Source organism: Bacillus rossius, chromosome 1, assembly GCF_032445375.1.
Source record: "Bacillus rossius redtenbacheri isolate Brsri chromosome 1, Brsri_v3, whole genome shotgun sequence".
Lineage (NCBI taxonomy): Eukaryota > Metazoa > Arthropoda > Insecta > Phasmatodea > Bacillidae > Bacillus > Bacillus rossius.
The window spans coordinates 164,508,562-164,530,692 of record NC_086330.1 but is presented as its reverse complement, the minus strand read 5'-3'; the positions used below and the strand labels follow the sequence as shown (position 1 = coordinate 164,530,692).

Genomic DNA, 22,131 nt, shown 5'->3' with positions numbered 1-22,131 from the left:
GCTTCGTAAACGATAGCCCAAATAATTTTTATTACAGTTTTAGTAATTACTAATATTTACATTATTAATACCTAATTATACTTAAAAATGTCTGATCACCAAAAACTGGCACTTAAATTTTTTTTTCTGCAATACACTCAATGTTTATCAAGGTACACATTTCGCACTTCACATTGGAGCTAGTCTCAACAATGGTTCACCCCTTACCTCGCGCATGTACACACACATAGTTTCGCGCCACTCAGTCGCAATCTGTCGATCCCGTCACTCCGCATTGCGCCTATCTTGATGGTGTCTCTCACCTTCTTCGCCGATGTCGTACTCCCCATCGGAACTCTTCAAACTCTTGGAAATCTCGTGGAGGCTAGAGTCACCGTTTAAATACCGGTGGAACCCTTCACTAACCGACGAGTCTGGCCGTGACGAGTCACGTGATAATTGTTTGACCCTACGTCCAAACAGTCCAGAAAGGGGATGTTTATTCATGCCATTCCGCGTGGTGGCATAGGAAAACCCGCAGTATTCTCAGACCACTAAGAGTGTCATTACGTTGTCAGTCAGAGTGATAGGTGATAGGTGGAATCAAAAGGTGGATGGGGTAGCGAGGACCCTTGTAATCCTGCCAGACACGCGTGGCATGCCATAAGTCAGCATGCTATACGTCAGTGGCCGTGCAGAGCCACCAGTCAACTACGAAACTGGCGTGAGACGCGGTCGTGTATCTGCATTCGTACCAATACTATGTAAAGTCAAATTATTTTTCAAATAAAAATTATTCACGTAATGGTGCCTGGTATATTAAGATAAACAAATCGATAAGGGTAAAATAGTTTTGTCAGCTATTTAAGGTAAAATTATTAAATTAAAATTAAAAATATAGTAAAAACAGTAAACGTTAACGTGTTTGTAACTGTAAACCATATGTGTGAATATCATATTAATTGGAAGGATTTACTGTGAATTCGCATATTAATAGACATGTATACCTCGTCCTATTAGTGTAAACTTAAGAGCTCCAGTAAGTCAGAAGCTTATCGATTTCAGTGAGGTGGTATGACGCTTGGATGTGCGCGGTATCACATTTAAGCGCAAGGTTGCGTACTGGCACGCTGTCTTCTAGTCGTGCATGGGGCATCTTTGAAATCTGAGAGATAACCATTACATAACATGGCAGAGAAATAAAGATAAAGGTGTAATGTAATGCCCTTGGGTGCTTTAAGGAATCTTTACCGGGCGTTTAAAGTCTATATATTGGTCAAAAAACACGCGTTTTATCTATTTACATCCTTCTAAAATAAACAGTTTAAAAACTAAATACGGAAAACACCCTACCCCTCCACCCTCACCGTAAAATGTAGAGAGCTTAATTTTTTTTTAAAGACACCACTCAGATAACGTGAGCATATTTCAAATCGCGTGGTTTCTTCCCAAGTCTAGCACACTGTGTGAGTGCTGGGTAGACGGGGCCCTAAAGCAGTTGAAATAAATTTTGAACAACACGGATCCCAGGTGCCAGAGCCAAGGGGATTCACTTCCCGCCAAACCCCTGAAAAACCCATTCTGTGGCCTGTGCGGCCTCGCTGCACACAGTGACGCGACGGCGGGCGACGGCAACTCTGTGACCTCGGGTTATCAGCGCTGATTGCTCGGCTATGAACTTCGCAGAATTCCCATCCTACCACAGAGGCAGGGGATTCACTGGAGGATGTTTTCACAACGCAACAATCGTCCGTAACTTCCCCTTTTATTCACGAGGATGTTTTTCCAGCCCCGCGAATATATAAGAACACTGCTACTGCCATGGGTTTGTAGTTGATCTCCAGACTCCTCTGTATCTACTGAAGGTGAGTGAATTTGATGCAATAGCGCTTCTAACGCTTATTATTTAGAAAAATTATAACCGAAAGTATTAATCTCATAATTTATTATATCTTAAAACATTTATTTCTCAATTTTAATTTGATAGTTACTATAAAGATATATCGAATGAAACAATAATGATATTATTTGTTTAAAATACTTATATTGCAATATGTATTTGCGAATTGCTTTAAAATAAATTGTGGTGATAAACCGAGCTAAAGTAACATAGATATCTATAACTTTCTAATTTAAATATTCATTTGTTATTTGATTTATTTTGCATCTCATCTGCAAAAAAATTAGGTTTTACAACATAAGAATTTGCATTTACACAAAGTTTTATGCAAAACATAATTTGAAATAATCTATTAAGAAAATAGAAGTTAGAATATTCAATACTTACAATTTACTATCTCAATACTGAATGCGTATTTTTTTTAAAGGTGACAATATAATGTACAGTACTTACACACATTGGTAATATCTAGTAACATAAAAAGAAAAATTATATACCAAAGTTAATTTTTATTTTAACTAATACGTACCATATCTATTTTTTTTTTAAATAATATTCATAATGAAATATTTGTATGCCAACGATAAAATTCCCTGAATTTAATTTTAATTTAGCCCTCTGTAGCTCCGAAAAGGGTTTCAGTGACCAGTGCAACACAAGATAAGGAGTCCTGATTCCTGAAGGTCACAAGGTTAAAACTATTCAGGGAATGGTTTACAAATTAAATTGAATCTATTGGAGGTACTTGGACAACACAAAAAAAAATTCCTTGGGTAAGAATACGAACCCAGTATTACAGTGAACATTATTTTAAGTAATATATCTGTCTTTATGTAAATGTACATATTTGCTTATAACTAATTTTTTTTCCAATTACAAAATTTAAAAAAAAATAGTATTCGTAATTTCATTTGTATCAGTGGAGGGGTTGTGGGAAGAAGTGTTAAAAAAATTTTTGGCCACAGTTTGCTTTAACATTCTTTCATTTGTTGGTGGGTATGAAAAATTTTATACAGGATTATGGGAGCAGGAGGATAATATATTTCCCCCTTCCCAACATACGTTTACATTTTGTCAAAGCTTTCTGACCTCGAGCAGTGCTTGGTCCATCCCTGGTCGGTTCCAGATGTCGGCCCTGCCTGTCTGGAGGCACAGCATTGCGCCGGGTTTAACCTGTTAAATAATGCGTGTCTATGGAAATAGTGTAATTAAAAAAGTACTGTTGAAATGTGGATTAATGAAACAGACCTCTATGTAAAAGGGATGGTTCAAGACATTTATTTTAATAACATGAAAATAACTGAATAGAAAGAATCATGAACATTACATCATGAAGTGAGTATTAATAAACAACGGTTATAGCAAAACAAACAAGGAATTATTGGTTTATATGTTTTGCTATTCTGATGAGAAATGGAATGGGGGATCGTTCTTATGACATCAATTATGAACCCGGCAATAGTGGGCCCTCCCTGAGTCTAAAGCACCTAGCAGTATTCAAGACGTAACACCATGTCCAAGTGCAGGGATGCAGGGAAGGGTGCAAGTGTGTATTGTAGACCGGCCGGCGGAGAGTGAGTGGGGCTGTCCTGCAGACTCAACGAGGCTCGACCATGCAGCTGTCCGTCCTGGTGTTGTCCGTGGGCCTCGCTCTGTGCGGGGCGGTGCCACGCTACGAGCTGCCCGGACCCTGGCCGGCGACCCATCAGGGCCCCTTCCTGGAGCGCGAGGAGGCCGCCATGATGCCGGCGTATTTACTGATGGTCAGCTCACGACACCCACTTTCAAACATTCATCCACTGAAGGTCGAGGCAGTTAGGTCCTTACTTGTTTATATGAATCCAGTCGGTTTAAAAATAACTATTTATTTAATAGAACCGCTAATGCTTATTCGACATTCTTGGTTAATGTTTCGTCAAACACATACAATTTCAAGACAGTCATATTTACGATGATGCAGAAATTTTTTGCAATTATTAGTTTTTACAGTGTTTCTAAAAACTTAGGGGACATCTGCTTTTGAGAAAATATTGGCTAAATTATAAACGCTTACTGTATTTAATTAATAATGATTTTCACTATTGGTCAGGAAAATCTTCATTTTATATTTAAATAATAATAATTTTGTTTTATAAATCATAAAAATTGTATATACCTACTATTCGTTTAATGTAAATTTACATATATATTTTTAATTATTTAACATAAATTAGTTTAAATTAATGGTTTAATTTTAACAGTTTTTATACATCTATGAATCATTTAGTTAAATTTTAAATGAATAAGAATTTAAGATTTTTATAAGACATATAATTAATTTATAACTCTTGTAAAATATATGTTGGAACCTAAAAGATTGAATAATGCAAATAATACTATGCCTCTACCTTTAACAATGATGTACGAAAAAATTAATAGTTATTAAGTTAACATTCGAAATGGCAACAAAACATGGATTATGAAAATTACTATGCTTTATATTTAAAAAAATTTAAATCATTATTTTGTCTGCCCTGTGTTTAAACTTGAAGCTTCGTTTTGGTTTTTTTTCTGTACTGAACTCTGAAATATATTAGGAATAAATGTAATTCATAAAGTGAATTTCATTATATATTTGAATGTCATATAGAAATAATTTATTAATAAAAACAAACACCAAAATTAACACTGATAACATTCATATATTACTCTTATAAAAATTAACAATTGGAACCTAAGGCCGAGAAACACTTGTCCGCGCCTGATCCGTGTGTCATACGTGCGGTCTGTCTCACGGCTTCAGGTCACTGTTCCCTTACAAGCTAAAAGGGTCGCTCTGCGCAGGCGCGGGAGAGGCCTCGCCGCTCGCTGCAGCCAGGCGCGCCGCAGTACCCGCTGCCCGGCGCGCAGCCCGCCCAGCGCGACAACGACGTGGCGGTGTCGGCGACGAGGGAGCGCGGCGTGGGCACCGTGGTGGACGCCCAGGGCCGCGCCAACGTGTGGCGCAGCGACGACGGCAACACGCGCGTCGACGCGCACGGCCGCTGGACGCGCGTGTACGACGGGCCGGCGCGCGGCCAGCGCTCGCACAGCGCGGGGGTCGTGTTCTCGCACCGCTGGCGCTGATCCTCGCCCGTGCACAACAACACGTGTGAACACATACATCTGCCTTGCTGCAGAAACATTGCAAAGATAACTTTTTAATGTGTCTAAAGTAAACCTTGTAGAGATACGTTTCTGCACTGTTCTTAAAACCTATGATTTTCTTCAAGTAGGTATAAAAATAAAAAATTTTCACATGTATGTTACTACAAAATTTTGTTTTAAGAGGCACCATCTGCTATTCATTGGAAACATAGTAAAAAAATTAAAGTTCTTTTTAGATGTGCATAAATCTGAAATATTGCAAAATAATACAAATATTCATTTCTGCAATGTACCCGAGTCGTTGTGATCTTGTTAGTATGTATAGAATTGCAAGTCAATCAACCAAGCACAAATAAAAACTGTTGCTATGTGTGAATGTGCAAATGAGTAATGTTGCAGAATTGGAACAGTGTTTAAAGATGATAATGTAACATTTGTGTCTTTTATATGAAACATATTGTGTGCTATGGGAGTTATCCAGCAAGTGGAAACCACACGTCTACACAGGCACCAACGTTTTTGTGAGGATAGGCGAGATCCTTTTGCTCTAGATATTGTAACAAGTTAAAGTGTTCAAGAACACTAAGTCCACAAATATCTGTTGTCTATAGTAAAAAGCTTATGGTTTGCAATTTAATTTGAAATTTTTAACCTTTATATTACAAATATGTAGTGTAGGGCTATGGTTTAAATTTTTTTTAATAACTGTCAAAATTTTATCTAATTGTATTGAATATGCATGATAAGCTCAAGAATAATCATATTAGTAATAATAATAACTAACCGGTTACCAAATTTGAAGGTTCAGAGAAGTTTATATATAAACAATTATCATAAGTTACAGATACGTTTTTCAGCCATATAAATTAGTGTTGATTATTACCACTGTCAATAATATTTCTGTACAGATGAAAATTACAAATTTTTTCCAAACTGTTATATTAATCAGAAATAATTATTTAACCTGGTTTATTGCGATTGTCCTGTATGTTGCTGTTTAATAAAAATATTTGTTGACCTCTCATGGTTTGTTCTTGATTTTGTTAGTAACATACTCTTCTGCTTGTAATATTATCAGCCTAATTGAGTGCTAAAGTTAGACAAAACTTATTAATTTTTTAATGATACATGTATTAAAATATGCCCTTTCTCATACATGTTCGTAAAAATTTTTTATATATGCTGAAATGTCATCAATTCATGTATAGTAAATAAAATTGTACGGTTTTATGTTTAAACACGCGTATCTATTTTCATTTGCAGAATGCCAAACGAGCAAATACATATATAAATTTTAATAAAATTGTAAATGTTTACTTTGGTGTTACGTCTTAATGTCAGTGAGGTTTGAGTCGGAAGGAATAGCCATTAACGAGTTACAAGTAATTTGCGTGGGAAAAGACATAGTTTTTGTACCACAACTAAATTATTCTTGATTCTAAAGATTATTTTCAATTCATTACATTTATTGATTCTTTGCATTTCATTTACATATTTACGATTTATATAATATATATAATACCACAAAGTTATGTTATATACTTAGGCCTAAAACATTTCTTTTTAAATTATTTTACTTGAGCTCTAAATGGTACAGCCTCCTTACTGTATAGTTTGTATATGAACAGTTCAATTTTTACTGGCTTGCATCCTAGATTTACAGTCGTGGGCATTCTTCATATTTTGTACCAATAGTTATTTAGTTTTTAATCACTGGAACATTATGCTGAATAGATAAACACACTATTAGTTAGAGAAACGGGAAGCTTTTAAAAGCATTTTATATATACCTACACAAGCCCACAATGTATGAAGACTTACACCCAAGGCGAATACCATTGAAACTTCGCCTTGAAACCTCCCATATGGAATTTTGACACACTTTAAAATCCTTGTTGGTGTTTTGGCCCCAACAACGCCCCAAAACCTGACCTAGGAAGAATTCCCTCGATCTCATAGTCATACAATTTCCAAATTTGGTTTTATATGTTATTTACTAGTACATATATAAGAGTATATATTTTTATACAAAATAGTAACCAGCGAATTCGCTTACTCAATTTTTCAGTATTGTTCAAATCATACCATTGAAAGAGATGTAAGTGATTAATGCCAAACATTTTTGCTAAATAAAATAAAACAATGAATTGTCATGTGCATAAAATATTAATTGATAATAAAATCGTTTAGGAGTTATTATTTTAAAGTGGTTAAACTCAGGATTTTTTTAATTTTTACTATATATTAATTATCTCTTTTTGTAAAAATCTCTTTTAGGGTGTTCGAGAACATATATTACCTTCATGAAATTACACTTACCCTACCCCATTTTCATTTCGTGAGGTAGAGTATCTAAAAAATAGTTCAACTCACACCTATTTCATTTTAATTACCTTTTAGTAAACTAACACTTTAATTTTCTGTGGTTAGAACATTGCTTAAAATAATTAAATAGTTTCACCTTAATAGTAGGTATAATTATGCCGATCCCAGTACAGGGATCATTAAGCTGTGACTGTGGTGCCAACCGCTATCTTGGCTTGTGACATCACATTGCCCATATTGGATAACATTTGTAACCCCGGCCTCCAGCAATCTCAAAAACCATGATCGCTACCCGGGTCTACAAAAAACCTTCCACACACACCGCCACGGGGAAGCAAAGGAAAATAATAAAAAAATCTTATATGTACCCTTCCCCTGTATTGTGTGTATGGGATTCGAAAAATATTCTATAAGCAACAAATTGGAGTGGGATCGATGGGACGTCACATATAAAGCAAACAGACGTACGGAGTATGAATTTAATGCAATACTGTTACTGCGAGTGATGGCACCGTACAATAATAATAATATACATTTAGCGCTGACATGAAAAATTAATAAGTGATACAGGGAATATAATCGCAACAACACCATGCGCATGGATTTACCAAAAAAAAAAAAGGAATATTATTATGAGATATTATTATAAAAGTTCAAAAAGTCTGTATGGCCATTTTCACCGAAAGGTATTTTCCACATCGTTTTTGCACCAAAGTATCGCGCTATATCGAGCACGCTTCAGAAGTAGTTTTAAGTTCTTGAGGGTATTAATCACATTAGCGCCAGGCGTTAAACGCACTCACGATCGTTTCAATCAAGTTATCAATCAAGTCAAATTGCAATTTTCTTTTTCCACCTTCCGTGCAGGTTAACCATCACCAGAAAATAAATAAGGGTCTCTAGTCTTACTTTCAGAGTCGCAGCAAGTCCGCCGCTGCCGTTGGACTTGACCACCCCGGGGCACCAGCGATGTCCATCGCCTCGCGTTTCTCCACCGCGGCCCGGCCGTCGAAACCTCCACGCTCGTTCAGCGCAGGCACTCGTCCCTTGCGGTCCATCCACCCCGGCGTCACCTCGAGCAGTCCCCCTTCCTCGCGGTCTTCACACGGAGTATTCCACTCGGAAATCTTCGGCTCGGCCCGAACATTACCGAAGGCGTGCAGTATAGTGTACCAACTTAACACTCGCTAGCTCGATAGTGCAAATTCATAAAAGTTCAAGTAATTAATTTTACCAATTAAATACCAAAAAATAAATAAAAGTAATTAAATATAACAATAAATTGAATAAATATAAAACAATTAAATATAATGACCAGCAAGTAATCACACATGGTCGAGGCAGTTACCAACATGGTAACACATTGATATTTGACCTTCAGTTTGACATTGACCTTGATCCTAAACTTAAATTCAGCTACCATTTGTTTTTCTAGAACTTTCCACCATCTAGAATTATATAATTTTCTGCCATATGGAAATCGAGTGCTCTACTTTTTGCTATGTTGAAATCACCATCTAGTGCCATACTCACATACATTGCACTTTTCGTTCCGGTAGAACCTTCCATCATTTTGGATTCTGACATTACAGCCGCCAAATTGGTTGGCATCACTAATGCCATCTTGTATTCGTCTGCAGGGTAGGCAACCATCTTGAATTATGTCACAACCACTATCTTATTTTTTATTCTGCTGGAGGTTGCAATCTTGGGTGTAATATTTCCCACCATATTTGTTTCTGTTATTTGTTCTAGAGTTTCCAAAAACACATTGCCATATGCACGTAAGGTTGATGTTACATTACCCACCAATGTTTTTATGACCATTACCTACATATAAAAAAAAATTTTATACATAATACTTGGAAGCAGGTTGATTCCAACAATGAGAGATCGGACATCTAGATTGGGAAAATACGCCTGAGACCACACTGCCATTAATACATTTAACAGAATGGCAATTAAATAAGATATATAAAGAAAACACATAATCTGACTTTAATTTATTAAATTTGTATAAATAATAGCATCATATGCTAGAGGTTTTGTCCACCATCTTTATTTTAAATAATAGTTACTAGGAGCGCTGCCACCCTCTTGTTTTCTATACTCGATATTAGTATTGCTAGTGTCATGTAAACACACATCGTCGGCTAAAATGCACTGCAGCCATATTGGTTTAATTTTTACCTTCTAATGTACTGTATTATTTATAACCATGTTGTCATTCAAATTGTCGGCCATCTTGGTTGTAATCTTTAAATCTGTAATAATTGGGCCATAAATCGGATTAAAATACAAAATTCATCAAAATTTTTACCTATAAATATAATGATAAATCGATTAATTTTAAGTCATTGGTTCGTTCCTTGAAATTTTAAAAAAGTAATTTATTCTCTAAAATTAGTATTTTATTAATAATCCACACTGCAAACAAAGACACCTCCCTAGCTGAATACATATGTTACTAGTTATCATTAAACCTACAATGGAGACCCTATTCGGTGCACTTCTTTAGTTCAAGAGTGCCACTTAAGGCATGTGGGCTAAGTGTCTCCGAACCACGAGTTATTCTGTGTCAGTACTAAGTATGCGATATTCCCAAGTAAACACTAATGACAAGCATATAGAGACCATCTTTTTCGGTACTGGGATGCCTTTTATCCAGGTAACTTTCAGTGTTGAATGTATAGATTTGGCATCTCCGAACCACAAGGCCAGACCATTTCCAATATACGAGGTATAGATCACCGAATCTGAACCCCGTGACCTTCTTTGGATTCGATACTTGTCATATGTTTAAAACCATTATGTATGGACATATTTAATAGATATAATCAATTGCAATAAAATAGTCCAACTAACTGAGCATGTTTTATGTCTGCTATTGAGCGAAGAATCCCTGAAAATGGTTTTATACTTACTTCATAACCAAGAGGTTTTGAACCATTAAATATTCAGTACTAACTTCAGACTTAACTATACACATTTCACGAAAACGGCGTTCTTTTTAACTCAATAGGATAACACCTCATGAGTAAGGATATGATCACATCAAAAGGATACGATCCCATCAGTAGGATACGATTGAGAGGATATCGTACTAGCAAATTTTGAAAATATATATTGTAATAACACTCTCTAGAAGGTGAATGTATTATTACTTCAAAAAAAATCGAAGTCATGATGTGTGTTTTATTTTACAAACCTATTTTAATTCTCAGTCTGGTAAATGTCCTGATTGCTGTGTGGTCAGAGACGTATGTTTTTCAACCTAGAAGTCCGACCTCTCATGGTTTAAATAAAGCTGCTTGACATGTATTTTGAATAAAAAAAAGTAATCAAATATGTCGATAAGGGACAAAACAAAAAGTTTAGGTAATGGAATAATCAAACTTTAATACTTAAGTTAAAGCCATGACGATAAACTCTATGAACAAACAGGCAAACAATGTTTAAATACCCAGGTTACTTCCCTCCTTAAATTGTAATTGGTTTAATTAATATATTTATTATATTGCTTCATATTCAATGCTATGGTTAGTGTGCAGAATATAATTACAGAGACATAAAAAAGGGCCTATTTGCCATTAAATTAGCATTAGTTTAAATGAAAGTTTTAAGTGTTTTAATTCTGAACGGATACCATAAACATTGAACTGGGGCATGTTTGTTGCGATGAATGCAATTTAAGTATGGCCACGTCCATATATGAGGGCTATGTTTACATTGTGCGAAAGCTGAATAAAAATTATTTAATATATAAATTTAAAATGCCATAAATACTTATTTTAAATTTATTTTGGCTATCAAGTTTTGGATGTTTACATCATTGATTATACGTCACCATGTCAGCATTGTTAATGAAAAAATTGAATTAACGGATAACTTAAGTAAAAAAACTTCTGAAATGGCCTGCGTTCATCTTCTATATCTGAAAAGTGACGCTAAGCTGTATCGAGGATTTCGGTGTAGTTAGCCAGACATCACTTGATGTGAAACAATGCTTTAGCGACCTATACGTATGTTTTATTTATTTTGAGGCAGATATCTCATGACATCCTACTTAGGAGTGAAAAAAATACAAACTCGTTACCAGCTCCTGAGGTAAGCCTGAGACGCTGTATGGGCATAATGACGCCCCGGCGTATGTATGAAACTGTAACCCCGAAAGAATTACATAGTTTTATTTCACATGTCCTGCGTGTCAGTGCGATCAAGAGAACTTAACATTTTTAAAAAACGCAAAATTAAACCTTTTATAAAAAAGGCGTATTGGTCCCTATTACTAGCGGTAAGCCGGGGGTCGTGTGACTGATGCCATGATGTACTAACCTGAGATTTAAAGACGATTTCAATTCAAGTTTTTCTAGGAATTTGGTGACTTGAAATAACTAGTATTTTATGTTAGAGTGAACAATAATATCGAGCATAAAAGGAACTTTTGTGTAAGCTTCATTGTACCCTACATAATCCCCGGTTGGTATATTTAGGTATTATTTTAAATTATGTGTAAGTAATAGGATTACTTAGTAATGAAAATACATATAAAAACGTTATTAATAACTTTCTTTTAAACATATCTGATTTCCATATAAATATTATTACGTAAGTACCATTGTTTCATGTACAGAGTTGTCAAATTATGGTCAGATATGAAATTATGTACATTTTTACGTTGGATAGTTCTCCACAGAACAACGGAAGATGTGTATAATATGGTGCTTCGGGAACAGGCTTCAGGCTGTGGAGCTTGGAGCCGATCCGCCATATTGGATTCAGACTACACCGGCCAACTTGGATGACCTTGACCATGACTTTAAAAATTTGCTAAAATTTGCCCAAAATGTGTCAAAATTTGCACAAAATTCGCTAAAATCCGCCAACATACAGTTTTTTGGAAAAAAAATCCCCCAAAAAATCTTAAATAATTTGAATAAATTAAAAATTTACCTTTTTTCTAGGGAAAAATTACCGTTTCGAGGCAAAATTTCCCGTTTTTAGTCCTTAAAAATACCAATGGCTTAAAATGTACATTTTGAGGCTTAAGCATCCATGTCTACGGCATCTGATAAGACTCTGATGTCATCATTGATTAACACGTCACCGTTGCAATTTCCATTACGGGCGCAATATTGAAAAACATAATTTTAATACAATTTTAAGAAAAAATTTTATAGCAAATTATAAAAAAATAATAAATTAAATCTTTCGTCAAAATTATTTAAAAAACGCATTTACCTCATGTGGCTCGGGTTCCTCGGTTCGAACCCAGTAAAGGCAAAAATATAAAAATTGCAAACGATTCATCTTCTACGGAAGCCGCCGGCAACCTGACCTCCCACCACTGATGTCAAAGTATATATATCGTCAGCTAGTATGACTCATGTCCGCCATCTTGAAAATCCGTAATTTCAATGCTAGAAAATCGGGGAAAACTTTAATATTTATAAAAAAATATTAAATTTAAAAAATATATATTTAAAAAAACCTATGTTTTTTCGTTACGGCCACCATCTTAAATTCTAATAATGTTGAGTGTTTCGTTAGGCCTGCAATCTTGGATAAGAGTAACACAATTGTTACACTTTACGTTATAGCTGCTGTATTGAAATATAGTTCATTGCACTTTTCGTTACGATCGCCATCTTAAAAAACAGCAATTTTTATGCTTAAAAATTTGGGGAAAATGTCAAAAATTATAATAAAATTTTATTAATCAAACTCAAATAATTTAATATTTAAAAAATACTTACGCCTCGAAGTCCTCGGTTCGAACCTGGTAAGAGACAAATTAAAAAAATTCGTCGACCTCCCACCACTAATTCCGAGGAATATATCATCAGATAGTATGATGTAATGTCCGCCATTTTGTTTTCGTTTGCTGGAGACCACCATCTTGAGTTCGTCTGCTAGAGTAAGATACCACCATGCTATTTTAAGATTTACCTGCTAGAGTGCAGTAATCATTTATTATTACTACGGCACCCACCATCTTGACATTTGGATGCCATCTTGGAATTGTGTAATTATTTAGCTAGAAAAACGGGAAAAATTCCTAAATTCACAAAAAAAAATTGCAATCAATTTACTGATAGATTCTATCGATTCCAGACCTTGGTTTGATCCCTGGGCGATACAAAAAATAATTTTAAGTACAAAATATACTTAATAATAAAATAAGGTGGTAAATCAAAAAATAGGCAATGTTTCTAAGCCAAACATCATCCTCTAAGTCATTATGACGGCGATGTTATAAATCTGTCAAACTAACATAGAAATTAAGGAAAAAATTCCATTTTAATAAAAAAAAACACTCATGAATTACTAATAATTAGATCGAATAAGGTCCTTGCTGTGATACCTGGGCGAAGCAAAAAAATTAATTTAATTAAAAAAAATACCACAAAAACGACAGGGTAGAAAAATGAAACACCGCAGGTTTTTTCAAAATACTTTTGACGTGACAACGTCTAATAAATCAATTAACGCCGGATGCACACACGAAAAAGTGTCCCATTACGCACATTGTCACGTTACGCTGTGTCCCGTTTCGCTCATTGTACGCTTGCGCCGCATCTACCTCTCTTCCACTCGATTGAAACCACCATCGATTTGACTTTTTCAAGGCACATTAAAATTGAAACACTCCCATTCGTTTCCTACTTTTCCTATCATCGTCCTATCCTTTACCGAATAACACAGATTGGAAGAAGTTAAATAGCAAAAATGTATAAAAGTTATAGTTAAAATAATCTCTTCGTTAAAGTAATAAACGTAATTAAATTATTGAGTGCAAATAAAGGTAAATTTATCAAATAAATAGTAGATCTAATTTCACTCCTTCTTTGTATCCATACAAAATAGTGATAATTCGATAAAAATTATTCAATTTTATTCATTAAAGTATGCAATCATTTCATTAATGTTTTGTTATGACGTTGTCGCGTTAAACTACCGTCCGTAAACCAACTTTAGAGACAAACCACTTTTTTTATTACACAATTCTGTTCTACTACAGGAACACTTGCGATAGTTAGAAATCTTATATACAATTCGTCCTGCATCGGCGTGAAATTACTAATTCTTAGCTCCAGTTGGTTTATAGACAGAGACTTACTAGATATTTTATTAACATAGTCTTCCTCTTCTTGACAAAGTTTCTGGACACTGTGATTAACAGTTTGCTTCACATTGCCAGAACTGTACATTACAGCAGCCGATGTCTTGAATGCACACTTCCTTACTTTGTCGTCGAACGGATATGGTTTGCCATGTACACAGTCAAGTCACAATTTATATTCTAAAGTACCGTTTGTTGCTACGTCATCAGTAAGCTGATTCATTATATTCTGCCTGATATCGACAAAAAAAATACAAATGTATTTTGACTCAATAAACGTATTTAGATAATAGTAGACTTTCAATGTTCCAGGAAATGCAGACTGCGCCAAGTAGAAACCATTATCATTCACCTGCAATGCACCGAACACAGTGTTGGGTCTAGTTTCATGTACAGATGTCATAGCAATCGGTTGCTGCACATCCGTATGTTTGCTTGTACGCTCACGAGTCTCCAATCTAAAGCGAAGAGATGAAATTTCTGCTGGTAGCTCCACAGTATGCACATAGACTTTACCTTTACAGTTTTTCGCATGTCGACGCAAATTATCAATTCGAGTAAACCAAGCACGACACTCATCACAGTGAAACTTCACGCGAGAGGGATTCATCGTACATTTACTCCTCTCATGTCTCCGTACATCATGAGCAACTGCAAACGTCATATTGCTGTAGCCACAAGGATGCCTAGTTGATGAAGACGAACCCGAACTTGATGCCGATGTTACTGTAGATGTACCATTTCCAGGCATACTCTTTTGCACATAAATCATTAGCTTTTACTTTCTGCCACACAACAGGGCCTTTAAATGTCTCCAAGAATTTCTTCAAACTATCATTTCTTGTAAATTGCTTGTGACACTATTTACAGCCACACATTTTACGATAAAGGTTCTTAGCACATTCTCTCTTCTCGTGTCGTCTAGTTTTGCTAAGGTTAAAGAAAATCTTGTCACAGTAACGGCATCGATGTTCGTTAGTTGTTGTCAATTCGCCATCCATTGAAGTCTCCATCGAGGGCGAAACGTTGTTCACCGTGGTTTCCTGTGCAGCCAACACTGGAGTCAGTGGTACCACGACTGTTGAAGTCTCCTCTAGTGTTGTCGATAACGTTGCCAACGGGATCTGCTCCGTCATAGCCGTCGCTGACGTCAGGGTTCCTGTAGACGATAGTACAACCTCCATCGATTTTGGTGTTAAAGGCGGTAAAGGTGCCATTGAGGTCACAAGAGTAGGTAATTACGCAACTTATGCGGCAGATGAGACCAACTAGGTGATCCTTACAGCGTCGACGACAGTAACAAACTTAAATTCCCACCGTCTGAGAACACGCTATATACTTACATGGAACTGATGAAATTATATGCTAGTGAAATCAAGAACCATTTACTATAATACACGAGTCAAAATATTATTTCAAAAAGTACATCAAAATAAGGTAACACATTTGGAAGCAAAGTTGAAAAATATTATGACCACGCAATACACGCAACGTACGCGCAATACAAAAACAGCTTCTGCCAGCTAGTGAACTTCTCTTTGTTGAACAAGGATAGAGTTATAGTACAATACAGAATGTTTTGTCCATTTTTTATTTTTTTAAATTTTTTTATTTATTTTTTAATTTCTGTGGGTTTTCTTATATTAAGGAAAACTTGCGTTAATTTTCTCTGTGTTCTCCTGATTATTCCTGGCTAGACATCTGATGGTTTTATCCGTGTAATCCTGATAATTAGTGAGAAATGTATCTCTGCATGTAGGATTTTTTACTTAAATGTGTCATGTCATTTTATTCAGAGTTACATTTAATTAGTGATTTCGGCTGCTAAATCGGCACTTGCAATATTTATATAATGTGGAATATCAAACAAAAATACCATTACGCGGTTAAATAATAAACTCCGAGACATCTGAGAAGCACTAACATGCCAGGAAACTTCCTTTACCTTGGTGTCTAGCGAAGGCAACTTTCTTTTGCGATCGTTAGTAAGCATCCCGCATCCCACATAAAAGAACTAAAAAATATTTACCTTCATGTAACATGTGGCGACATCTGTTGGTTAGAATCGACAAAACTTTAAACAAGTTATTTTGTATGAGAATGGTGCTACTGTAGTCAGTTGGAGGCATGCATTCTCGAAACCTAACAGTCTCGTAGCCACTTAGTCCTGTGTTATGTAAGCTTCGTAATCCTGTAGCCTCGTAGTCATGTAGCTATGTAGCCTTATGTTGTGTCTTACAATATTTTTATCAGTTGCTTGACGAACATCCTTCCCCTTGATGTCTAGCGAAACCTTCCTTCGTTCGCTATATTTAGTGAGCATCCTGCATCCCACATAAACGAAATAAATAATATTTTTCTATATAAATATGTAGTGTCATCTTTTGACTAGAATCAGATCTACTTACATCAAGTTCCTTTGCATGTGATAAATTCACTCTCGCAGCTGAATGGAGTCCAAGACAGTTAGAGCCAAGTAGTCTTGTAACCACATAGCTTTGTATCTTGAAAGCTTCGTTTACTGAGTCTACTGTGTGTACGTTCTGTTTCCTATTCGTACTGTGTGTACTGTATATTCATTCCGTTTCCTGTGTCTACTGTGTTTTCATATCGTTTCCTGTGTATACTGTGTGTTCATTCCGTTTCCTGTGTGTACCATGTGTTTATTCCGTTTCCTGTCTGTACTGTGTGTATTCCGTTTCCTGTGTGTATTGTGTGTTCATTCCGTTTCCTGTGTGTAATGTGTGTTCATTCCATTTCCTGTGTGAACTGAGTGTACTGTGTGTTCATTGCGTGCATTGCGTGGTCATAATAATTTTCAACTTTGCTTCCAAATGTGTTACCTTATTTTGATGTACTTTTTGAAATAATATTTTGACTCGTGTATTATAGTAAATGGTTCTTGATTTCACTAGCATATAATTTCATCAGTTCCATGTATATAGCGTGTTCTCAGACGGTGGGAATTTAAGTTTGTTACTGTCGTCGACGCTGTAAGGATCACCTAGTTGGTCTCATCTGCCGCATAAGTTGCGTAATTACCTACTCTTGTGAACTCAATGGCACCTTTACCGCCATTAACATCAAAATCGATGGAGGTTGTACTATCGTCTACGGGAACCCTGACGTCAGCGACGGCTATGATGGAGCAGATCCCGTTGGCAACGTTATCGACAACACTAGAGGAGACTTCAACAGTCGTGGTACCACTGACTCCAGTGTTGGTTGCACAGGAAACCACGGTGAACAACGTTTCGCCCTCGATGGAGACTTCAATGGCTGGCGAATTGACAACAACTAACGAACATCGATGCCGTTACTGTGACAAGATTTTCTTTAACCTTAGCAAAACTAGACGACACGAGAAGAGAGAATGTGCTAAGAACGTTTATCGTAAAATGTGTGGCTGTAAATAGCTTCGCAAGCAATTTACAAGAAATGCTAGTTTGAAGAAATTCTTGGAGACATTCAAAGGCCCTGTTGCGTGGCAGAAAGTAAAAGCTAATGATTTATGTGTATAAGAGTATGCCTGGAAATGGTACAGCTGCAGTAACATCGGCATCTGGTTCGGGTTCGTCTTCATCAACTAGGCATCCTTGTGGCTACAGCATATGACGTTTGCATTTGCACATGATGTACGGAGACATGAGAGGAGTAAATGTACGATGAATCCCTCTCGTTGAAGTTTCACTGTGATGAGTGTCGTGTATGTTTTACTCGAATTGATAATTTGCGTCGACATGCGAAAAACTGTAAAGGTAAAGTCTATGTGCATACTGTGGAGCTACCAGCAGAAATTTCATCTCTTCGCTTTAGATTGGAGACTCGTGAGCGTACAAGCAAACATACGGATGTGCAGCAACCGATTGCTAAGACATCTGTACATGAAACTAGACCCAAGACTGTGTTCGGTGCATTGCAGGTGAATGATAATGGTTTCTACTTGGCGCAGTCTGCATTTCCTGGAACATTGAAAGTCTACTATTATCTAAATACGTTTATTGAGTCAAAATACATTTGTATTTTTTTTTTGTCGATATCAGGCAGAATATAATGAATCAGCTTACTGATGACGTAGCAACAAACGGTACTTTAGAATATAAATTGTGACTTGACTGTGTACATGGCAAACCATATCCGTTCGACGACAAAGTAAGGAAGTGTGCATTCAAGACATCGGCTGCTGTAATGTACAGTTCTGGCAATGTGAAGCAAACTGTTAATCACAGTGTCCAGAAACTTTGTCAAGAAGCGGAAGACTATGTTAGTAAAATATCTGGTTAGGCTCTGTCTATAAACCAACTGGAGCTAAGAATTAGTAATTTCACGCCGATGCAGGACGAATTGTTTATAAGATTGCAAACTTTTGCAAGTGTCCCTGTAGTTGAATAGAAATTATATAAGAAAAAGTATTTGGTAAAGAACTTTCGGTGTTTTATGTCTCTAACCTGTATTTTTGTTGTATTTTTTTATTAAATTTATTTATTTTTGTTTTGTCCAGGGATCACAGCAAGGATCTTATTCGATCTAATTATCAGTAATTAATTAATGATTTTTCATGAAATTGGAATTTTTTCGTTAATTTCTAGGTAAATTGACCGATTTCCAAGATGGCCGTCATAATGACTAAAAGGGTAATATTTGGCTTAGAAACTTTGCCTATTTTTTTGATTTACCACCTTATTTTATTAATAAGTATATTTTGTACTTAAAATTAATTTTTGTATCGCCCAGGGATCAAACCAAGGACTGGAATCGATCGTATCAATCAGTAAATTTATTGCAAATTTTTTTTGTGAATGTTGGAATTTTCCTCGTTTTTCCAGCTAAATAATTACACAATTCCAAGATGGCATCCAATTGTCAAGATGGTGGGTGCCATAGTAATAATAAATGATTACTGCACTCTAGCGGGTAAACCTTAAAATAGCATGGTTGTATCTTACTCTAGCAGACGAACTTAAGATGGTGGTCTCCAGCAAACGAAAACAAAATGGCGGACATTACATCATACTAGCTGATGATATATATCTTGGCATATGTGGTGGGTGGTAGACGTTTTTTAAATTTGTCTCTTACCTGGATCGAACCGAGGACTTTTAGGCATAAGTGTTTTTTTAATATTAATTTATTTGTATTTTAGTATTATATTTGACATTTTTTCAATAATTTCTAGTATAAAAATTATGGTTTATTAAGATGGCGGCCGTAACGATATGTGCATCGGTGATTCTTAAAGATTTTTTTTATTTAAAGATATCAAATTTGTTTTATAATTCTTAAAAATTTTCCCGATTTTCTAGCATTGAAATTACGGATAATCAAGATGGCGGTCATGATGTCATACTAGGTGACGATATATATACCTTGACATCAGTGGTGGGAGATCAGTCTGCCGGCGGGCACTGTGGAAGAAGAATCGTTAAAATAATTTTTAGTAACATTTTTTTTTGTCATAATTGGATTATAAATAATGATTTTCAATATGGTGCACGTAATATAAATTGCAAAGGTGACGTCTTAATTAATGATGACTTCAGAGACTTATCGGAGGCTGTAGACGTGGATGATTAAGCCTTAATATGGACATTTATAGCCACTGGTATTTTTAAGGACTAAAAACTGGAAATTTTACTTTGAAAAAGAAATTTTTCCCTCGAAAATAATTTTTTTTTAATTTTTAAAAATAATTGAGATTTTTTTGACGGAATTGTTTTCCGAAAAACTTGAAAGTTTGGCGAATTTTTGGCGAATGTTTCACAATTTTGAAGGTCAAGGTCATCCAAGATGGCCGCTGTGACGTCACAATCTAAGATGGCCGATCGACTCCAAGTTCCACAGCCTGAAGCTTGTCCCCGGAACCCCTATTATATACTACTCTCGGATTGACTAGTTGATTGAGGGGTCCAAATATGGTGTGGTAGATTGGGTAGGTGTCAACAGTGCAGATAAGGTCTAAGGTATAAGGACACAGCCAAATCTCGGGTTAGCTCAGTGAGGAATGGACGAAGTGATGACTATGCTGGGATGGGTAGCCCTAGCCTCTTTTCATAGACGAAGCTCTAACTCCTTTCCCGATTGCGAATACCTCGTATTCTGTATCCTTTCCCATGGTAGTCCCAGACCGTTAGGGTAATGCTGAGAGTGCTGGGTACACCAACCAAAAGGGGCAGCAATACCCTAACGATGCATGCATGTTTCCGTGGAAGAGTACACTTAAACATATTTATTAATAAACACAAAACAAATCCATCTTTGTACCGACCTATTTGCTTACTACATGCATTAGGTAATAAAATTGAAAGAATTATTTTCCAGAAATAAACCGTTGATCCAAATACATTTGCATAAACTTTTAATTTGGTTTCAGAGTTAAAGTGTCTACAGAATAAGCCATTAATAAATTTCTGTTAGTTAAAATAACGTTCACGACAAATATATAATAGTAATATTTTTGTTATAAGTGATGCGTTTTTTTACATTAAGATGGTTCTATATAAAAGAAGAAATCATTAAGTTAAAATATCAAGTAAAATGAAAATAATACTATGGAGCATGTCGACTCCACACATATGACGGTTGTATTCACGTATTACAGCAGGAGAAAATAATCGTTTCCTCGCCGTTTCCTTTCTGTTAAATAAATTTATCGGTCCTTTACGATGCGTGCCAGCATAAGTTGAAAGCAATGTAACATATTTACATTGCTGATTTCAGTATTCTCGTTCTTCATTCACAGAAAATACCCGTTATTTATTCTTCAACACCTCTTCGTTAGGAAGTTTGCACTGTGAAATACTGTTCGTTCTTACAGTGCCTAAATTTTTTATACCTCGGCCAGCCAACTATGAAAGAAAGGCTGGCTTGTGTATTAATAATCGAAATTAATCTTATGGTTTTTGCCACTTGGAACTTACCGGCATAGTTTCGCCACTACATTTGCGCTTGCAACCCAAATATGTTTCGTTTCCTAATATTTTTTGTATAATTTTATTCATGCAGATTTCTTTTTTTGTACGTAGGGACTTCAGAGAGTATGAATAATTTGTATCCCCGTTTATTTTTTTTTTAGGCATAAAATGCTTCAAATAATGCCTTGACTTAGTGGCACACATCTGCTTATCAACTGGTTAACACTCTTCCATGGGGACAAAAACTATTTAAAGCACTAGCCCTCTCTTGGCTATATGCCTTGCCGGTGTTACTATAAGACTTTTGGTAAGAAAAAAAATAATTTAAACTAAATCACTGCCATAGGAAGTATAGAATTATTTGAACATTATGTTATTAATATAGTGAAAGAAAGAAAGAAAAAATTGGTTGAACGTCTTTGCTTCTTAGTTAATTAAATTAAACCATAAAATATATCACATATAAACTTTACATTAAGAGACAGACAGTAAGAAAATTAAACTATAAAATCTTTAAACACAAACCATACTATATATTGTGTTATATACTAATTTAATTAGAATACGAATAGTGACATCCTTGAGTTAAAATTTATATTAAAATTGCTATCTGTTAAAAAGTGTTAGTATAAAATCTACAATTTTATTACTTAATCATTGATATTGGATATTATTTACTGCTTTTAAAGATGGCAGTCGTGATGCCATACTCCAAGATGGCGGAGTGTTTTATATACATTTTTATAAATTAAAAATTTTTTCCTTAT

At 35.5% G+C, this 22,131-nt stretch overlaps 1 protein-coding gene across 2 annotated transcripts; it reads left to right on the top strand.

The window, feature by feature from the left end:
* The first annotated feature begins 1,770 nt into the window (after nt 1-1,770).
* On the top strand, nt 1,771-5,132 carry LOC134527086 (holotricin-2-like). Of its 2 annotated transcripts, XM_063359437.1 has the most exons (3): nt 1,771-1,844; nt 3,475-3,642; nt 4,703-5,132. In XM_063359437.1, exons 2-3 carry the CDS (start codon nt 3,493-3,495, stop codon nt 4,982-4,984), a joined length of 432 nt encoding a protein of 143 aa, XP_063215507.1. In that variant the 5' UTR covers nt 1,771-1,844; nt 3,475-3,492; the 3' UTR covers nt 4,985-5,132. The 2 variants fall into 2 exon arrangements, with proteins under 2 accessions (XP_063215507.1, XP_063215506.1); XM_063359436.1 differs by lacking the exon at nt 1,771-1,844 and having other exon boundaries at nt 2,748-3,642.
* Nucleotides 5,133-22,131: the final 16,999 nt, after the last annotated feature.